The 17,109-nt window shown below is 38.1% G+C and overlaps 2 protein-coding genes across 6 annotated transcripts in view; both read right to left on the bottom strand.

Annotated features, from left to right (window-relative positions):
• LOC126213372 (zinc finger protein ZFP2-like) overlaps nt 1–7,731 on the bottom strand; it is a 71,613-nt gene extending 63,882 nt beyond the window's left edge. For all 5 annotated transcript variants that reach the window (XM_049941077.1, XM_049941073.1, XM_049941074.1 and 2 more), the window contains exons 1-2: nt 7,651–7,731; nt 5,606–5,692 (exon numbers count right to left, since the gene is read on the bottom strand). In XM_049941077.1, the coding sequence (XP_049797034.1) occupies nt 5,606–5,674 (69 nt within the window). In that variant the 5' untranslated portion in view covers nt 5,675–5,692; nt 7,651–7,731. The remainder of the gene's footprint in view (nt 1–5,605; nt 5,693–7,650) is intronic.
• The window catches only part of LOC126213373 (zinc finger protein OZF-like), a 190,951-nt gene that overhangs the window by 38,806 nt on the left and 135,036 nt on the right, over nt 1–17,109 (bottom strand). The window lies entirely within an intron of this gene.

Raw genomic sequence — 17,109 nt, 5'->3', positions numbered from 1 at the left:
GAAGGGGAAAATAGTACTTTCACTGGGAGGAAAGAAGTGAGTGTGCGTGTGTTTTGCTGAAGTGAGAGCAGGGAAATATATATGGGTATGGGTAGGGGACATGGACTAGCATGGGTTGAGTCTAGAAGGGTTACAGGAAATAATGTGTTAGAAGGTAGACTCCAGGAAATAGTATGTTGTGTTAGAAGGTAGAGTCCAGATAGTGCCAGCTGTGAAGCAGTCACTGAATATAAGCACATCATGCTGGGGCACTTTCAGCAAGTGGGTGGTCCAGCTCTCTTGGCAACACTTTGGCAGTGGTCACTTCTGCAGACAGAGCATGTTAGTTGTCATGCCTATGTAGGGAACAGCACAGTGGTTGCAGGCTGGTAGTTGCCAATCACAAGGCTGCTTACACAGGTATCCCTGTGTTTGTGTTAGAGACATCTGACAGGGCTGGAGGAAACATGCATGTCCTGCATGTAGCTCTGTTTCAGGGATATGAGATATGACGCAAGAGGTTGAAAGCAGGGCTGGAGTAGCGATGGGCAAGGATATTTTGTCAGTTCAATTGGAGACACGATACTGTGGGGAAGGTGGAGAGATTATTCCTCATTTCAGGGCATGACAGGCAGGGTAAATCCTGGCCGAGAATGTGATTCAGTTGCTTCAGTCATGGGTGGTATTGATTTTCAAAGGGAGTGCTCCTTTATGGGTATGTGGGAAATGGGAGTAGACCAAAGCATCCAATCCCGCCTGTCGGCTTTGACCTGTGATGTAAGGCTGTTGTGGTGTGTGACATCATGGTGTGCGGAATTTAGTTTGTGAGAGTGGCATGTTTTTAGGTGTTTTGATGTGATCAATGGTGCTCTCTGGTGGTGTCTTTATGGGTAATGTGTTATGTAGCATATGGGGTTCATTTGCGTGGTAGTGTTGCACGTGTGTGGTGTTTGTAGTGACTGTGCTTTAAGCAGACAATGTTTCAGGGAGTTAACAATTTTGGTTTTGTTATGTCGACATTTTTTTGTTCGTCATGTGTGAATTTTGGTGAACTGCTTTTTTTATGTCCTTGGTAGATATGGATGACTGACAAGGTCAACAGTTTTTGGCTGTCTGCGATGATAGGGGACAGTGTGTCGTCTCTAATAAAATTTCTTCTACTATTCGATTTTTGGATGAGGTCGTGAAGTGTTCAGTGTGTCGCGAAGAAATGCAGCTTACTAAAGTTCTGGCATCTCAGACCAGGGATGGCTCTATGTGGAGATGTCTTACGAATAACAGGTGAAGGGAAGCGTTTGATTTGAATTTGTGGAATCGGGAGCTACTGTTGAGCTATGTAGATCAAGGGATGTATCTGATTCCAGAGTATATTGTGTTTAGTGGAATTTGGGGAGTTTTGTGTTGTCGGTTTTTTCGGCATTTTGTGTGGTTTAGTATGGTGGTGTGTGTCTAAATTTGTTTCTATTTACTTTGTCCCCACCCAAAAACCCCCAGTTTCCCATGTTTGTCCCATTAGTTTCATTAGGTTTTTTGTGGATCACGTGTGTTAGTTTTTAATTGTATTTTCATGTTAGTTGTCATGTTTACGTAATATCATAGGCACCATATTAGAGTCATAGTGTATGGTAGTTTTCCCCATATTTGTGACGTCATGGGTCGAAGCAGATGGGTGGAATCTGACGCTTATGTGTTTGTGACTGACAAGACAAGTCACGGGAGATGCATTTCTGGGAAAAGTCTCGAAAGGAAATTTAGGCTGTGCTGGCCTCAGTGTGATCCTTAGCATATTCCTTCAAACCACCTTGCTTCCCAATATTCTTAGCTGGTCGAGTCTCCTTATATTTCCCTTCCCCATAACACGCTGTATCAGAAAAAAAAAAAATCAACCTTGAACACCTACAAATTCTTTCATCACCACCACTACCAGCACCAATAGTGGTAGCTACTTCAGTAGTGGAAGTACTGCCAGTATTAACTTTTAGTTCATGGTATTATTAGCTGACACTGCTACTTCAAACACCCAAATCATTGTAATACTATCTGTCATATTAAAACTTAGGTTCATAAAAATATGATATAAAAAGGGTACTGTATTTGTGAAACCATGGTCCAGTTTAATATAGGGCCTGATGGACCTAATCAGATCAAACAAGCAAACCAATAAGATCACAAAAATGTCATCAACAAATCTTTATCTGGTGAAGGGTTTGTGATTCTGTGTGTTTAGTAAGGAATTTTCGAGGTGGCCTATGAATAAATTAGCAGAATATGATGCCATACAAATGCCCTTTGATGTACTGCACATTTGTTTGTAGGCAATGCGGAAATACGGAAGCGTCCGATCCCGCCCGTCTGCTTTGACCCATGACGTCACAAATATGGCGGAAACAAAAACAAACACACACACTTTCCACAAGAAGCCTATTGACACTAACGGGACAAGCGCGGGAAATGCGGTGTTTTGGGTGGGGGGGGGGCAAACTAAATATAAACAAATTTAGACGCCTTGCGTAGCTACAACGTGTAAGTGAAGACAGCCATGCATGAATACCCACCCACCTCCCCAGGGGTCGTAACCCCTGCAACCCATAGAAGATAAAGATGCTTCATTAGCTGATTAGTGTTTTTTGTCTTTTTAAAAAAAAATCTCACGGGATAGAACGAACAGATCAGAAAGATAAATATAATAAACTAAAACAGAAATTGGAGGAAACAGATAATTAAAATAAGTAATAAGTGTTTTTAAATTTTAAAAAAAAGCTCACGAGATAGAACGAACAGATGAGAAAAGTAAATAAAATAAGATAAAACAGAACTGGAGACACCCACACTCAAACCAAAGTCCGCGCCGTCATGACGTCACACACGACAACACCCTTACATCACGGGTCAGACCCGACGCGTGGGATCGGACGCTTCTGTCGACCCAGCAATGGCTACAATAGAGAAGTAATTGTGGCTGAGAATGTAGTTCAACATGGCGACCAGGAAGGGGCTGTAGGTTAGGAGACAGACAGACACTGGGAAAGGTACTGTTCAGTGACTAAGCAATGGGTCTTGGGGGATGTAATCATAGAGGGTGATAGCGCTGACATTGAACAGGGTGCAGAGTGGTAAAGCAACAGTAACAGTGGAGATTCGATAAAGGAAATGACTAATGTCTTTTGTGGTAGGGTAGGTTGTAACGGGCTGAAGATGGTGTCCCATAAGAGCAGAGATTCTATCTTTGTGAGCACATTAAAAAATGCATGCACATAACAAGCTTCTCTAAATTGTGCAAATGGAAGCTCTTCCAACAACATATCACTCATCCCCATACCCCCCCCCCCCCCAGCCTCAACGTTCACTAGTCTGTATGATCGACCCCACCTATTCCCTACCCTGCTCTCATTCTAGCACTGGGCACTGCACACACCTACTCCACAACAACTCCTCCCCCCCCCCATATCCCATACTGCATCCCAACATTACACCTAGCAGCCCTATGCTGTCCCCCCCCCCCCCCCATGTTCTTTACCAATCCCACAGGCAGCACACCATCTGCTATCCCTCACTTCCCACCCCACAGCACCTCTTTACGCCATCACTCACTCCAACAGATTTCTGCTTGCATTAGATGTGTCCTTGCCCTAGTATTCTGTACTTCATATACATGACTGTCCAAAAGTTAAAATATTTAGCAGTCAATTCATTCTACCTACCTGCAACCAAAGGCCCTCTCAAATGTGTGAGTAGGAATGTATCCTTCGTATATCATTATTCTATCCTGACATTTTCCAAGTGGACAAACAGATACATTTACAATACAGATGTAACACATGATATGAAGGTGCAATGTAGTCCTCACTTCTGCAGTTGTGCCAAAAAGAAGTGATAAGAGAAGATTGTAACACCAAACGCATGTGTGCTAAATCTGCTACTACTTGCCTTTACCAACTGCTTACATTTTAAGATCAATGCAAGACCTACAATACCACTAGAAGAATAAACATCCTGAATGTGAGCAGGACACTAGACACACCAAGTTCAGAAAGGTAAGTGAGGGGGGGGGGGGGGGAGTGAGGAAGGTCCTACTTGATGCAGACTTTGGCAGTTGTGCTAACAAAAACCTGCCAAGGCTACTTTTTTAACATGACACTGTCTAGCATCAGTATACATTTGTGTTTTCACTGCTTCTAGAGAAACTCCCAAGATGAATGATTCAGAGCAAATGACATCTTTACAGTATCACAGAAGTGTTTTGATCTAGCTACAAAACTAATTAATTACAGCACTTTGATGAAGAAAGAAATTAAGGATATATTTTCAAAACAAGCTCAATGAGGAGAGAATTCTCTGTAAAATGTTGATGGCCACACACTGGAAACTTCAAAATCCTATTCTCTGAATCAAGAAGTGAGCTCTAACAGTAACTTTAGCATGTTTTAATTTGCCAGAAACTGACAGTGACATTCTGCTATAATTACTTCTTTTATGAGCAGCAAACCCAAAGGCATATGTTGTGTGTTACAGATGTGTCATATTTGAGCCCACACAGTTTAACTCTGTGATTATATTAACATTTAAGTAATTTATGTGATACCAAATATTTAGAGTGGTAATGTGAAGATCTACTGGTTAAAGAGCATTGCAAACATTCCGTAGTTAAAACTGTAACACTCCTTTATTCTTTTAGTATCAGCATTACTACCATTTCCTTCTGAGGGTTGTAAATTATGCTACCAACTACACTTTCATTTAATAGTATTTAAGCTCCTCAAAGGATTTCAATAACAATTTTTGGTCTCCTAGCAATTCCGTGTATTTAATAGATTCTGAATACCTACCGACAAAACAAAAACAGAACAAGAATGGTAATATTGCTAAGAAGAACTTTGAGGGTATAAAACCAATTAGTTGAGCAATAGCAAGAATAATACACCAGGAAAAAAATATTGTAGGTCATGAGTTTAGATTTCTCCATCTGGCACCATGACGAATAGACTGCCAAATATTGTTTTTGCAATAAATCCACATATGTATCCCTCTTGTCTGAGAAAGCAACTCTGGTCACCTTAAAAATTGACCACAATTATAGCATCTGATCAATTTGTCCAGCAAGCCATACAACTGATCTAAAGTAGTAGCTAAACCATCTGCCCTCTAGCAAGTAAAGTCCTACACATATTTAACTTTATCGTGTCCATTAATAATACCACTTTCTAAAAAAAAAAAAAAAGGAACAAATCTAGACATTTACAACACACCAAACAATCTCGAAGTAGAAAATTAATTTGTAACAAGTGATTGCTAACACCACAATAAATCAAGAACATGTGACAATTTCCTAGTAGACAACAAACCTGTAATCATTAACTATTGGCATGCCAACATCACACTAACAATAACCTACAGAATTTTTGAAACAAATTAAATATTGGAAAGCAGCATCATATACATGACACCAATCCATTGCCAATATGTTGCCAGCCAAAAGTTACAACTTCATTTGGTCAAGAATCAAAACAACAGCCAGTACCAAACGTTTCATCTGACAAGGAGCAGGACATGTAATCTGCGTGTTTACACACCACACTGCAGAGAGAAATTAATGAAACAATGGTAAAAAATACAAGAAGCTATTTACCAAGGAGCCTGGTTCAGCATATACTTCATTCTTCTCTTTTTTCAGCCAACTAGTTCCCTTGCAGTCCATGATTGCCCTCCTAAGCCACTGAAAAACAAGAAAGCAGAAGTGATATTGTTCACATAGTAACTATTCGACATAGTGCACAGGCATTATTTTCTGGCTGCAGCAAATGAGTCAATGCATATGAAAAATTTAGAAATAAAAAAGAACTGATTTACAACTTGCTGGTTATAAGGACTCTGAAGCCTCACTGTCATTAATGGAAAACAAAATTCAATTTGAGAGAAAACAAAACAACACACAATGGAAACAAATGACTTTCGTTACTACTGTTACTTAGCACCATTTGCTTGTGGTATACAATCCTATTCTGAATACGGTAGCTGACATATCTTGCTTTTTCCACATAAATTTCTGACTGTCATGTGAAGCAACTAAGATAAAGTGAATTTACCAAACAAATCTATTTACTGTAGACAATTTCATGTTTTAGGAACAAAAGATTAAACTGAGTTCGAGCTATATTGAAGCCTGTCAATCAATCCTGCACATTCCTTAATATATAGAATAATGTAAGAGGTTTATAATTATGTTCTCAGCAGTGTATGCAAGGACAGAAAAGAATTATTTCTCAACCATATGGCTGCACTTTCAATCAATCTATAAACCCATATTTGCTCATGGAATTTAGAAAAGCACAACATGAAAATCCACCTATACAGATAGAACTTTTTTTTCAGTCCGTTTAGTATGTATTTTTAACATCCGTTTCCTTATACAGCCACATTCAACGTTATCCACCCAGTATACAGCAACGCTGGAATCTTTACCCAGTCACTAAAACACACACACACTGCTGCCTCCGCATTGCACAGAAAAATAAACCATTCTTGACTGTCAAGATTTAACACCGATTAAATTCGTCTAACAACACTTAGCAAAATTACTTTCTCATAAGTGGACCAATGACAATGTTCTGTGGTGCTGTGATGCTTTTGTCGGTGGCAATTACACATACCCTTTAGGCCTTACAGACTATTACATTTCCCATATCCTTCCAAAGATTTAAACGTGCACATTACTACTAACAGCAGTTAACACTATTTACTAAACTGTGGAGCACGTAGGCACATTGAAAATCCATGGAAAACAACACAATGAATCTCTCTACAGCATTCTCTTTCAACCCAACATTAAAAATCTCTTGATACTCTGTATTAACGTGTGCTAACAAATCTGATGTATCGGCGGTACAACTGTTTGCGCTACAACCCGGGCGAACTACAGATCAGATTACAGTAAACTCTTACTGTTCCTAGTCGTTCCTTTACAAATATTGTTAGCGAACGTCGCATGCACAATGCAAATCAATATAACGATATGAATGCAGAGGCTGTGTGAAATTCACGAGGGCCTTTTTTCGTCAATCAAAGTATTTCACATGGACCTTCACTTTCTCTAACTACCACAGCATACAGACACTTTTCCGGTAGCTACAGAAAACACAAACTTTCAGGCGGTTCTTTTGCTAAATCACGGGAAACATTTAGCAATTTTACCGGACAGGACGAAAACAGCAAGCACAACACATACACACACGTCGATCTGGTCTTTTTCGTAATTGACGAACAGCACAGGTACGTAATGTGTGCACTAATATGTTTGTCTAATCACTAGTCACCTCCTGCTCGCAATGCGGAAACACAAGCTCACTGAAAATAACAAGTGCTTTGTTCTAATACACATAACCTGAAATAATTACTTATGAAATTCTAAGGCTATCTCAAACCATAACTAGAGGCGCCAAAGTTGATACAACAATTAATGCGCAACAAGCTTATGGATCTAATGTGCCCAATAAACGACACGAAACCAATATAATAATTATACGAACAATTATTACAGCATCATTACAAGGCATTAGCAAACTACTTCATTCGAGGCAGTTAGCTGTAATAATAACAAAAATTAAGTACTGACTTAGTACCAGACTCAATATGCGCCTTTTTTTTATTTCCTTTCCCTCTCATCAAAGCACTTACATATTAGACGGACAATGCAACGCAATTCCCTACAAAAGCATCATACGAACTGCTAAACTCTACCGCCATCTGCTACTGTGGTCAAAGTTAGTAAATGCGGAAGAAAGAAACTATCACAGAAGTCATTCTAACAATCTTGGAATCAAAGCTGCATATCTGCTAGGAAGAGAAATGAAAGTCGTTTGTTGGTTAATTTGGGGGAGGGGACCAAATAGTGAGGTCATCAGTCGCATTGCATTAAGGGAAGGTTGCTGAAGGAAGTCGGCCGTGACTTTTCAAAGGAACCGTCCTGGCATTTGCGTGAAGCGATTTAGGAAAGTCACTGAAAACCCTATCAGGAGGCCTGGACTCGGTTTTTAACCGTCGTCCTCCGGAATGCGAATTCATTGTGCTACAACTGTGCCACCTCGCTCGGTCATTAAAGTCGTACGGGAAACTACATGTTTTTTATTAATTTTTTTAATAGTAGCTAGTATGGTTCCGAAATCTATTGTACAGTATTTATGGTCTCACAAATTTTAAAAAAAATTATTCACCCAATCGTCAATATAACAAAACTTCAACTAAAACAATATTGCGAAAAATACATGCCGGACTTACTAAATTTTAAAAATAATACTACTAACGAAAACAGAGACTCTCATGGCTTGAAGTGTAATGTGGAATGTATGATATATCAGCTTAATACTGTATTAGGAACCATCTACCAGACTTCAAACAAATTAAAATAAAACAATGCTTTATACAATTTTAGCATTCAGAGAATCCCTCGTTCCTAACTTCAGAGCATATCAACATGAACAAAAGTGCATGTCTGAGAGTTTTCTTAAGTTAATAGTGCTGTACGTGAAATAGTTCGTAGTAAATCATCGTTCAAGATTTAAGCCCAGTGCACATGTGCAACTAATATGACACCCCAGATGATGGAATAGTGGAGTGACCCCGCAGTTGCATGTGTAAACACAGTTTTCAGTTACACAACACAAATTAAGCAACATTTATCTTGCAACAAAAAGTTCAACTTCATTCTACTTTGTGACTCCACTTACCATTCCCACCACTGCATAGCGCCATTTGGCTGCGTCCTTTTGACTGAATTTCAAAGCACAATCGCTGTAATTTGGTTTCCATTTCGTAAATTGGTCTTGTGTGTGATGTGCGTTCTGGAGTGCCAAAAACGTTTAAAGACCTGTCGTTAGCAACATTATTACAGATCCTTGAACTGTATGGAACGACCTTTTTCTGGAAGTACAAAAACCATCACTAAAAATACAGAAGTTTAGACATCAAGGTTGCTTAAAATTATGGATGGTTGAGCCTGAAAATGTTGGCAGTGAGATTTCTGGGGAAAATTTAAGTGTATATCGAAAGAATAGGCTAATGAGAAATGGAGGTTGCGAATTTGTCGCAATAGACAAAAAACTGAAAGCCACCATGATGGCAGTTAAAGCTGCATATGAGAATGCTTCGCTTGAACGAAAGTTTCAATGTTCAAATGTGTGTGAAATCTTATGGGACTCAACTGCTAAGGTCATCAGTCCCTAAGCTTACACACTACTTAACCTAAATTATCCTAAGGACAAACACACACCCATGCCCGAGCGAGGACTCGAACCTCCGCCAGGAACGAAAGTTTCCAAATCATACTGTACTCATTGGGGGAACTTTAGTAATCCAACAATTTACTGGGAAAATTACAGTTTTGTTAGTGATGGGTGTGGTAAGACACCCTGTAAAACATTACTAAATGCCTTCTCTGAAAACTATCTAGAACTGACAGTTAGGAACATCACTCATGATGACAATATTTTGTATCTAATGGCGACAAATAGACCTGACCTCTTTGAGGATGTCCACGTCAGTGAAGATGATATGGTTGGTGGCAACAGTGACTAACAGAGTACAAAGAATAACTGAAACGTATATATATATATATATATATATATATATATATATATATATATATATATATGTGGGGGGGGTCCAGTAAAGTAGATAAAAAAAATCAGTAGTGTCATATCTCAATGAGGGACTGAAAGTTTAAGCACAGAGCAGCAGTACGTAGAGGAACTCTGGTTCAAGTTTAAAAGAATAGTTGAGCATGCACTGGATAGTCATGTACCCAGTAGAACAGTTCATAATAGAAGGCACTCTCTACAGTATACAGTTACTGTGAAGAAACTGCTAAAGGAACAGAGACTACTGCATAAAACAAAGCTTAGAGCTGTAGATAGAGAATTGCTGAATAAAACGCATTTGCCTGACAAGAGATCAATGTGTGAAGCTTTCAATGACTACCGTAGCAGAACATTGTCAAACGTCCTGTCAGCTGCCCACATCGATGCTGTGACTCTGGAGTGGAGCTGTGAAGAAATAAACACAGCTGAACCGAGACCAGGCAGACCTCACACACTGATGGGCAGGTATTGCCAGGCATTGATGTCGAATGATATTTCACAAACCCCAAAGCATTTCTGGTGGAATGTAAACAACTGAAACTGGGGGTAGCAGAGCAAAATGTGAAATGCTTAACTCTGTTTTCAGATTTTCCATTCCAATGAAAAACCCAGGAGAAATGTCGCAATTTACTCCTCATAACACTGGAAAGATGAAGGAAATAAGTACTAGTGTCAGTGGTGCCGATAAACAACTGAAATCGTTATACCTGAATAAAGCTAGAGGGCCCAATGGAATCCCTACAGATTCTATACCGAATTTACGACTGAGTTAGCCCCACTTGTAACTAAAATCAGTTGCAGATGCCTCAAACAAAACGTGTTGCTTAGTAGTTGGAAGAAAGCACAGGTCATGCCCATCTATAAGAGGGTAATAGAAGTGATCCACAAAATTACAGTCTCCAGTATCCTTAACATTGATTTGTTGTAGAGACTTAGTACATATTCTGAGTTCAAACATGATGAGGTATCTCGAACAGAATTACCTCCTCCATGCCAGCCAGCAAGGATTCCGAAAATATCAGTCATGTGAACTCATTCTTTTCTCACATGACATTCTAAAATCTTTGGATCAAGGCAGTCAGGTAGTTGCAGTATTTATTGATTTTCGAAAAGTATCTGACTCAGTAACACACCTGTGGTTGTTATCAAAAGTACGTTCATATGGGGTATTAATTGAATTTTGCCACTGATTGAGGTATTTTTGGTAGGGAGGATGCAGCATGTTATTTTGGATGGAGAGTCGTCGTTACATGTAGTAATAACTTCAGATGTGCGCCAGGGAAGTGTGTTAGGACCTTGCTGTTCATAGACCTTGTAGACAATATAAACAGTAACATCAGACTTTTTGCAGATGATGCAGTTATCCATAATGAAGTACTGTCTGAAAGAAGCTGTGTAAATTTTCAGTCAGATCGTGATAAGATTTCAAAGGCATGTAATAACTGACGACTTGCTTTAAATGATAAGAAACATAAAACTGTGCACTTCAACACGAAAAAGCGTAGTATCCTATGACTATAATACCAATGAGTCACAGTTAGAATAGGCAAGCCATACAAATACCTGGGTGTAACACTTTGTAGGGATATGAGGTGGCTCAGTCGTTGGGAAAGCAGAGGGTAGACTCCAGTTTATTGGTAGAATACTGGGGAAGTGCAATCAGTCTACAAAGGAAATTGCTTACAAATCAGTCATGTGATTGGTTCTAGCATATTGTTCTAGTGTGTGGGATACGTACCAGATAGGACTAACAGTGGATATTGAAAGTATACAGAAATCGGCAGCATGAATGGTCACAGGTTTGTTTGATTTTTGTGAGAGTTTCACAGAGATCCTGAAGGAGCTGAACTGCAGAATTTGAAGATAGACATAAACTATCCTGAGAAATGTTACTAACAAAGTATCAAGAACCGAGTTTGAATGATGACTGCAAATATATTACAATCCCTTATGCATTGCTCACATAGGTATATGGAGGGCAAGATTAGAATAATTACAGCACATGCAGAGGTATTGAAACAGTCATGCTTCCCATATTCTATTGGAAGAAACGCTAATAACTGGTATTTGGACATACCCTGTTCCACTGACTTCAGGCTGGCTTACAGAGCATAGATGTAGACATAGGTACACGGGAAATTGTCTACAGTTGTCATTTATTTGTGCCAAAAGCTAAAATAAGAATTAATCACTGTGTCTAAATCAATGAACATAACAAATTGCTAAAATCTTAGAAGAGTGGCGTAGTGTGCTATCTGGTACATAGGTAGGTTCTGGTTGTGTGTAAGCATGTGTAATTACTGGAAGGCGATTTGTAGTTTCACTGCTGCTCACTGAATTCTACAAATGTTGAAAATCAACACAACATTGGCAAATGTATTCAGATCATTGTACTGGCGACATACATTTGAGCATCTATCCAGTGAATTTCAGAAAGGAAGTAAAGAAGGTTACTGATGGCAATATACTTTTATCTTGACTCTAGCTTTTAATACAGGAATATGGATATTCAATGTTCAGTTATATTATGGTGCACTTGAACAAAGCATAACTCCAAAATTTATTATAGAGTAACATTAATGTTTGGTCATTTTTAACTGACATTGGGTGCAAGGCTGAAAAAATATTAGCTCTCAAATGTGTCTTCTGGTCATAGTAAACAGCATCCAACAGAACATGCCGGAATTTAAAAATTTGTATTTGGGGACATGATATAAATATTGGAGAGATGACAGGTAAATGCCAAATGTGAAATATCGAAGTGTCATTTGCACTTTCACTCGAACTTATAATGCACCTTTAATAAGAGTACCAGATTTTTAAATAGTATCCGATATGCAGCTCTACAACTATGCAACATTTTTTCTTGTTATTCAAAAGTGGTTCACAGATAACAATTTTATTATGATTGCTACGTCTGTAAACAGCAGACAGTATCTCATATAAGTACCCTAGAACTGTATTTTTGAGGACACTGTAGATGCACTATAACACTGACATGCCAGTATCTATCACCTGCAGTTTCAGGAAAACTGGGTTTGCATCCAAAATTTGTGTTCCTCATCTTAAAATGGAGCTTGATACATGATTCAAGAAGTACTCTAAATTTGTTTTTGTAATTCAGAAATGATTTACAAAACAATTTTCATGTTTCCATGGTAATTCTATTAAAGGTGAATTTATAATTTCCATTTTATTCCTGTATGAAATCCGTTTTGGTATCCTTTGCATTTTCTTTCATGTGTAATTAATTCTTAACTCAATCAATTCGAATGCCACGCTCTGTACTACTACATAACACCTGCCTGAATAATTTCAGTTGACACTGATGCTATATAGGAAACTGTAACTATGCAGAAATTGCAGCACCCCGATTACTGTGTCATCACTCAAGTGAAGCAACTTTTAGCTACGTCATAAAAGATAAACTCGTTTTAATTATTTGGCACCTCTTTCCTTCACCCATACTAATTAGTATCAGAAGTAAATCGAGCAATTGCCATTAAAGTTTCAGTGCTTCTGAAGCTAGTATGCAGTACTGGTACCTTTGATATTTATACGTGTGTATTAGGATAACATGCAGATTCAGTTTTACACCATATCAAAGATCTCTATAAAAAGTGTCGGTTTTAGTACTGTTTGTAGTGCTAGAGCCACAGGAAATGGTGTGTCTACCAGTCCAACTGGCACCCATAAAGACTGATTTCTAAAACATATGTTGCAACTGTATAATTGTAAATAAGTTATATTATAGCCTACTTAAAGAAAGCATTAGTTAATTTTATGTGCATGTAGAAAAATATCCTACATATTCTTTGAAATGCAGAGAGATAGTTGTGAAAGTTTGATCACAATAATAATGTTACCGTACTTGAGCAAAAAAGAAAAAAGAAAAAGTGATGTGGAGCATGATTTAATTACTGGTGAGTACCAAGTATCTTTGACAACATCATGCATGTTTTTATTCTGAACAGCATGTGCCCTGACTGTGACTATATGGTGTGTATTTTAACAGGAATATAATATTAACTTTCTACATTTGGGGTTGCTAGCAACGAAACGTTTGGCACACTGCAGTTGTGGTCATGTCATTGTTAATTTATACTGTTGATGATGTTTCATTATATGATGCACAGTTAAGATTTCTGTCTGAGTAAGTATTATTGTATAGTTAATGGAAGGTGATTTCTGCAAATGGTGAAACTGAATACAGGACCGGCAGTTTATTCGGATTTTAGGGTTGGCAGCTTCTATGCTCTCAATCCTTCCCACTCCAATGGCCAGTGGCGCCCGACATTCCAAATATTGCTTTTTGTAGCTCTTACATGCGCCATTCTCGAACCTGACTGCTTCCCATTTAGGGAAGTCTGTGTTAACTCAGTGTCGAACTATAGCCATAACGTTGACAGAAAAGTTGTAATTAACATGTTCAAGTAAGTAGGTGTGAAATGGCTAGTTCTTCATATACATTCCTTTCTGAGGTAGAGATTGTAGAGCTTTTAAAAAAATCTTAAAGCGAAAACTAGAACAACAACGATTTCCATGACAATAGTCTTTATAATGACAGTGATTAATTTGTAAACAATTCGAGTAAAATGATAGCGGAAACAGACCACCCAGAAGAGATTATAAAATATCACACAACGAAAAGTTTTGGATTGTATGCTTATGTAAATATTCTTGCATGAAAGTGCACTTCTTGTTTTAATATATATCCTAATTGTTGGTCAGTGACTTTATTGTTTCCACAAAGAGGCTTGTGCAATTCTCTGTGGCACGCTCGCCACCAGGTGGTGGCGATTTAAATATGAGTGTACACAGATGCCCTGTGTCTCCATTACAGAGTACAAATCATTAGACACTGACCTAGTGGATTTGAGGAAGGAAGGAAGGAGGTTTCTGGTGACAGTATAACTTCAGATTAAGTATAGTTTTTAATAAAGGAAATGAACAATATGAGAGAGTAAGTGTAGTTTTTAACAGTGCAAATGAATTGTATCAGAGTGTCTTTAAGTGCACCAGCACAAAGCATAATTCAAAAGTCGTTATAGAGTAACTTTAATATTGGCTGTTATTTAACTGATGTGGGGTGCAGGAGTGACTTGCAACCAAAGTGACGCCACTGCAAGTGGCATAACAGAAACTGTATGTAGTTTCATCTGTTGACAATTATAATTATTCTTCGATTGATTTAATTTTGCTTCAGGAAGCGATTAATAGCATTCAAAATACAATTACTTCATGTAAACCTTTTGTTAATAATTGTTACAAGTAATATACGTATTTACATTGAAAAGTCACATGGAACTGCGATCCTTGGGGAAAAGATAAGAAGACAAATGAAGCTTAAATGTCCTCTTTAAAAAAGTGCTAACAATGACAGAAAACGTTAGACTGTAGAAAGAAAATAATTGTGTTAAAGAAATGTGCAAAGTGCATTAGATGAATATTTAACTGTCCATTTCCACATTTTTACTACAAATTAGTTTAGAAATAAAAAAAATCCAGAAGGTAAAGTCACACTCAGTTTGTGCTTTGTTCCTCTCAGAGTCTGTGTGTTTTATTAACTTGAGCATCTACTGTAAGCTTTATACTGGTAGAAGAAAGTCTATGACAAAAGTTCATCAATCACTTTTTATTCTAATTTGATAATGTCAATTAAGAAGACTCCACTTTCAAAAGTTTCCTTGTATTGAAAAGGTACTACAGCCAGTTATCGATTTCTACATAAATACATCTCAAGCAGGTGTACAAAATTTTTGTTTTGTTTGTTCACAAAATTTGTTTTCTCATGGCACCTTTGTGATACTCATCCCATATTTCCAGCAACCTGCTCATTATACATATGTTCCCTAAGCTTAAACTGGCACATAACGTCTCTGAAGTTTTTTATAATGAGAAATGAGAATCAGAGATCTCTATGCACTTTAAAGGAATATTCTATAGGCCAGATTTCAATCTCAACTGTTTTTTATTGACCAGTTTCAACAGCTAAGTTTGTCATCTTCAGATCTTTAAAAACGTGTTTGGATCTACATCATGTTCCATTGTGCATTCATCACTCATGTGATATTCACATTTGAGTGGAGATCGGATTCCACATTCCACACAGGTTTCTCAAAAAGTTCATTACAAATAGATTTGTTACAAGTAAAAACATACACAGCTAAAATGCACCTTGTGGAACTTTTCTACACAGCACTCTTTTGATGCTTGTCAGTTGTTAAAATTCATAATGCATAGCAAAAGTGCACACTTATGCTACTATTTACATTTATGTAAAGAGTGGAGGACATGTTGTAACCTTGTGACTCGAAATTCATAGTGCTGTTTAGCATCTCTGGCCGCTTGTGCTAAACATGTCACAATTAGTTCACTTGGTCTCTGCCACATGCCACTCAGGGCAACACTTCTTTCTCCACAAACGTACTGTAGAAAAATGAAAGAATAAAAATGTGTTAGGCTCTTCATATTAGCTCGAGCTGCTCAAAATATTTAGCAGTATCCAAAGGTAGTCTAGTTCTGAAGTACATCATTTACTGGTGTCATGCTGCTCATGACTAATAATTATGTGAAATTTTTCAGTGTCAGATACACACATCATCTGCTATGTATTTACTATCAGATAGGAATACAGAGAAATTTTTATCACTGTGTAGTATACAAGCCAAATTCACTTTTTTTAAAATTGGTTTCTCGCATTCTTTCATGTCAGTCTCATGAAGACTTCACTGCATTTCTCATCCTTCTAAAGAACTTTAAACCGAATTTTCTATTGATGCCATAATGTTATGTTCTCTATGCTTCTAAATCTGTCCAAGGCAGTTTCGCTGTATATTACCAATTACATTGTCAGCGACCATATTAGTCCTTCTTTTCAACTCTTCCAAATTAAGTGGCAATGGAAGCAGGAATGTGGTGATCTTTGACTTGACCCCATAAGAAGATATCATATGAAGCTAAGTCAGGTGATTGTGGGGATCACTGGAGAAGAGGGTCACGATGTGCATTTCGACACTGAGGCAGTTTGGTATCGAGATATCCATAAATGTCTTCACGAAAGTAAGGTGGAGCATTTTGTAGTTGCAAAATGAACCCTTAACTTGCTTGCTGTGCTTCTGGCACATCTGCAGTGTGTGTAGGTACACGAAACCAGTCACAGTTTTCTCCAGGAATAAAATTAGTCTGTAAACTTTTGAAGCGGACATGGCACAAAAGACGTTAATGTTAGGTGAACTGCGAATTTCTTCTGTAATGTCGTGTGATTGATTCACCTTTCGAGACACACAAAATGTGGCTTCATCACTGAAAACCAACATTATCTTCCACTGGTAGTCGCTTGAAGTCGTCGCTTGTAGCTGGGATTGTTTTAAGCCCATATTACATGATGTACCTAATATGTAGTTCTAGGCCTATGCAGCAGAGCCCCAAGTGTACATGTTTGGAACTGCACATTGGTTAACGTCACTTCATTACATGATGCAGACAGAATAGTCCTGGT

Source organism: Schistocerca nitens, chromosome 11 (assembly GCF_023898315.1).
Source record: "Schistocerca nitens isolate TAMUIC-IGC-003100 chromosome 11, iqSchNite1.1, whole genome shotgun sequence".
NCBI classification, from domain to species: domain Eukaryota; kingdom Metazoa; phylum Arthropoda; class Insecta; order Orthoptera; family Acrididae; genus Schistocerca; species Schistocerca nitens.
The sequence above is the reverse complement of the archived record's forward strand: the minus strand, read 5'-3'. Positions and strand labels throughout refer to the sequence as shown.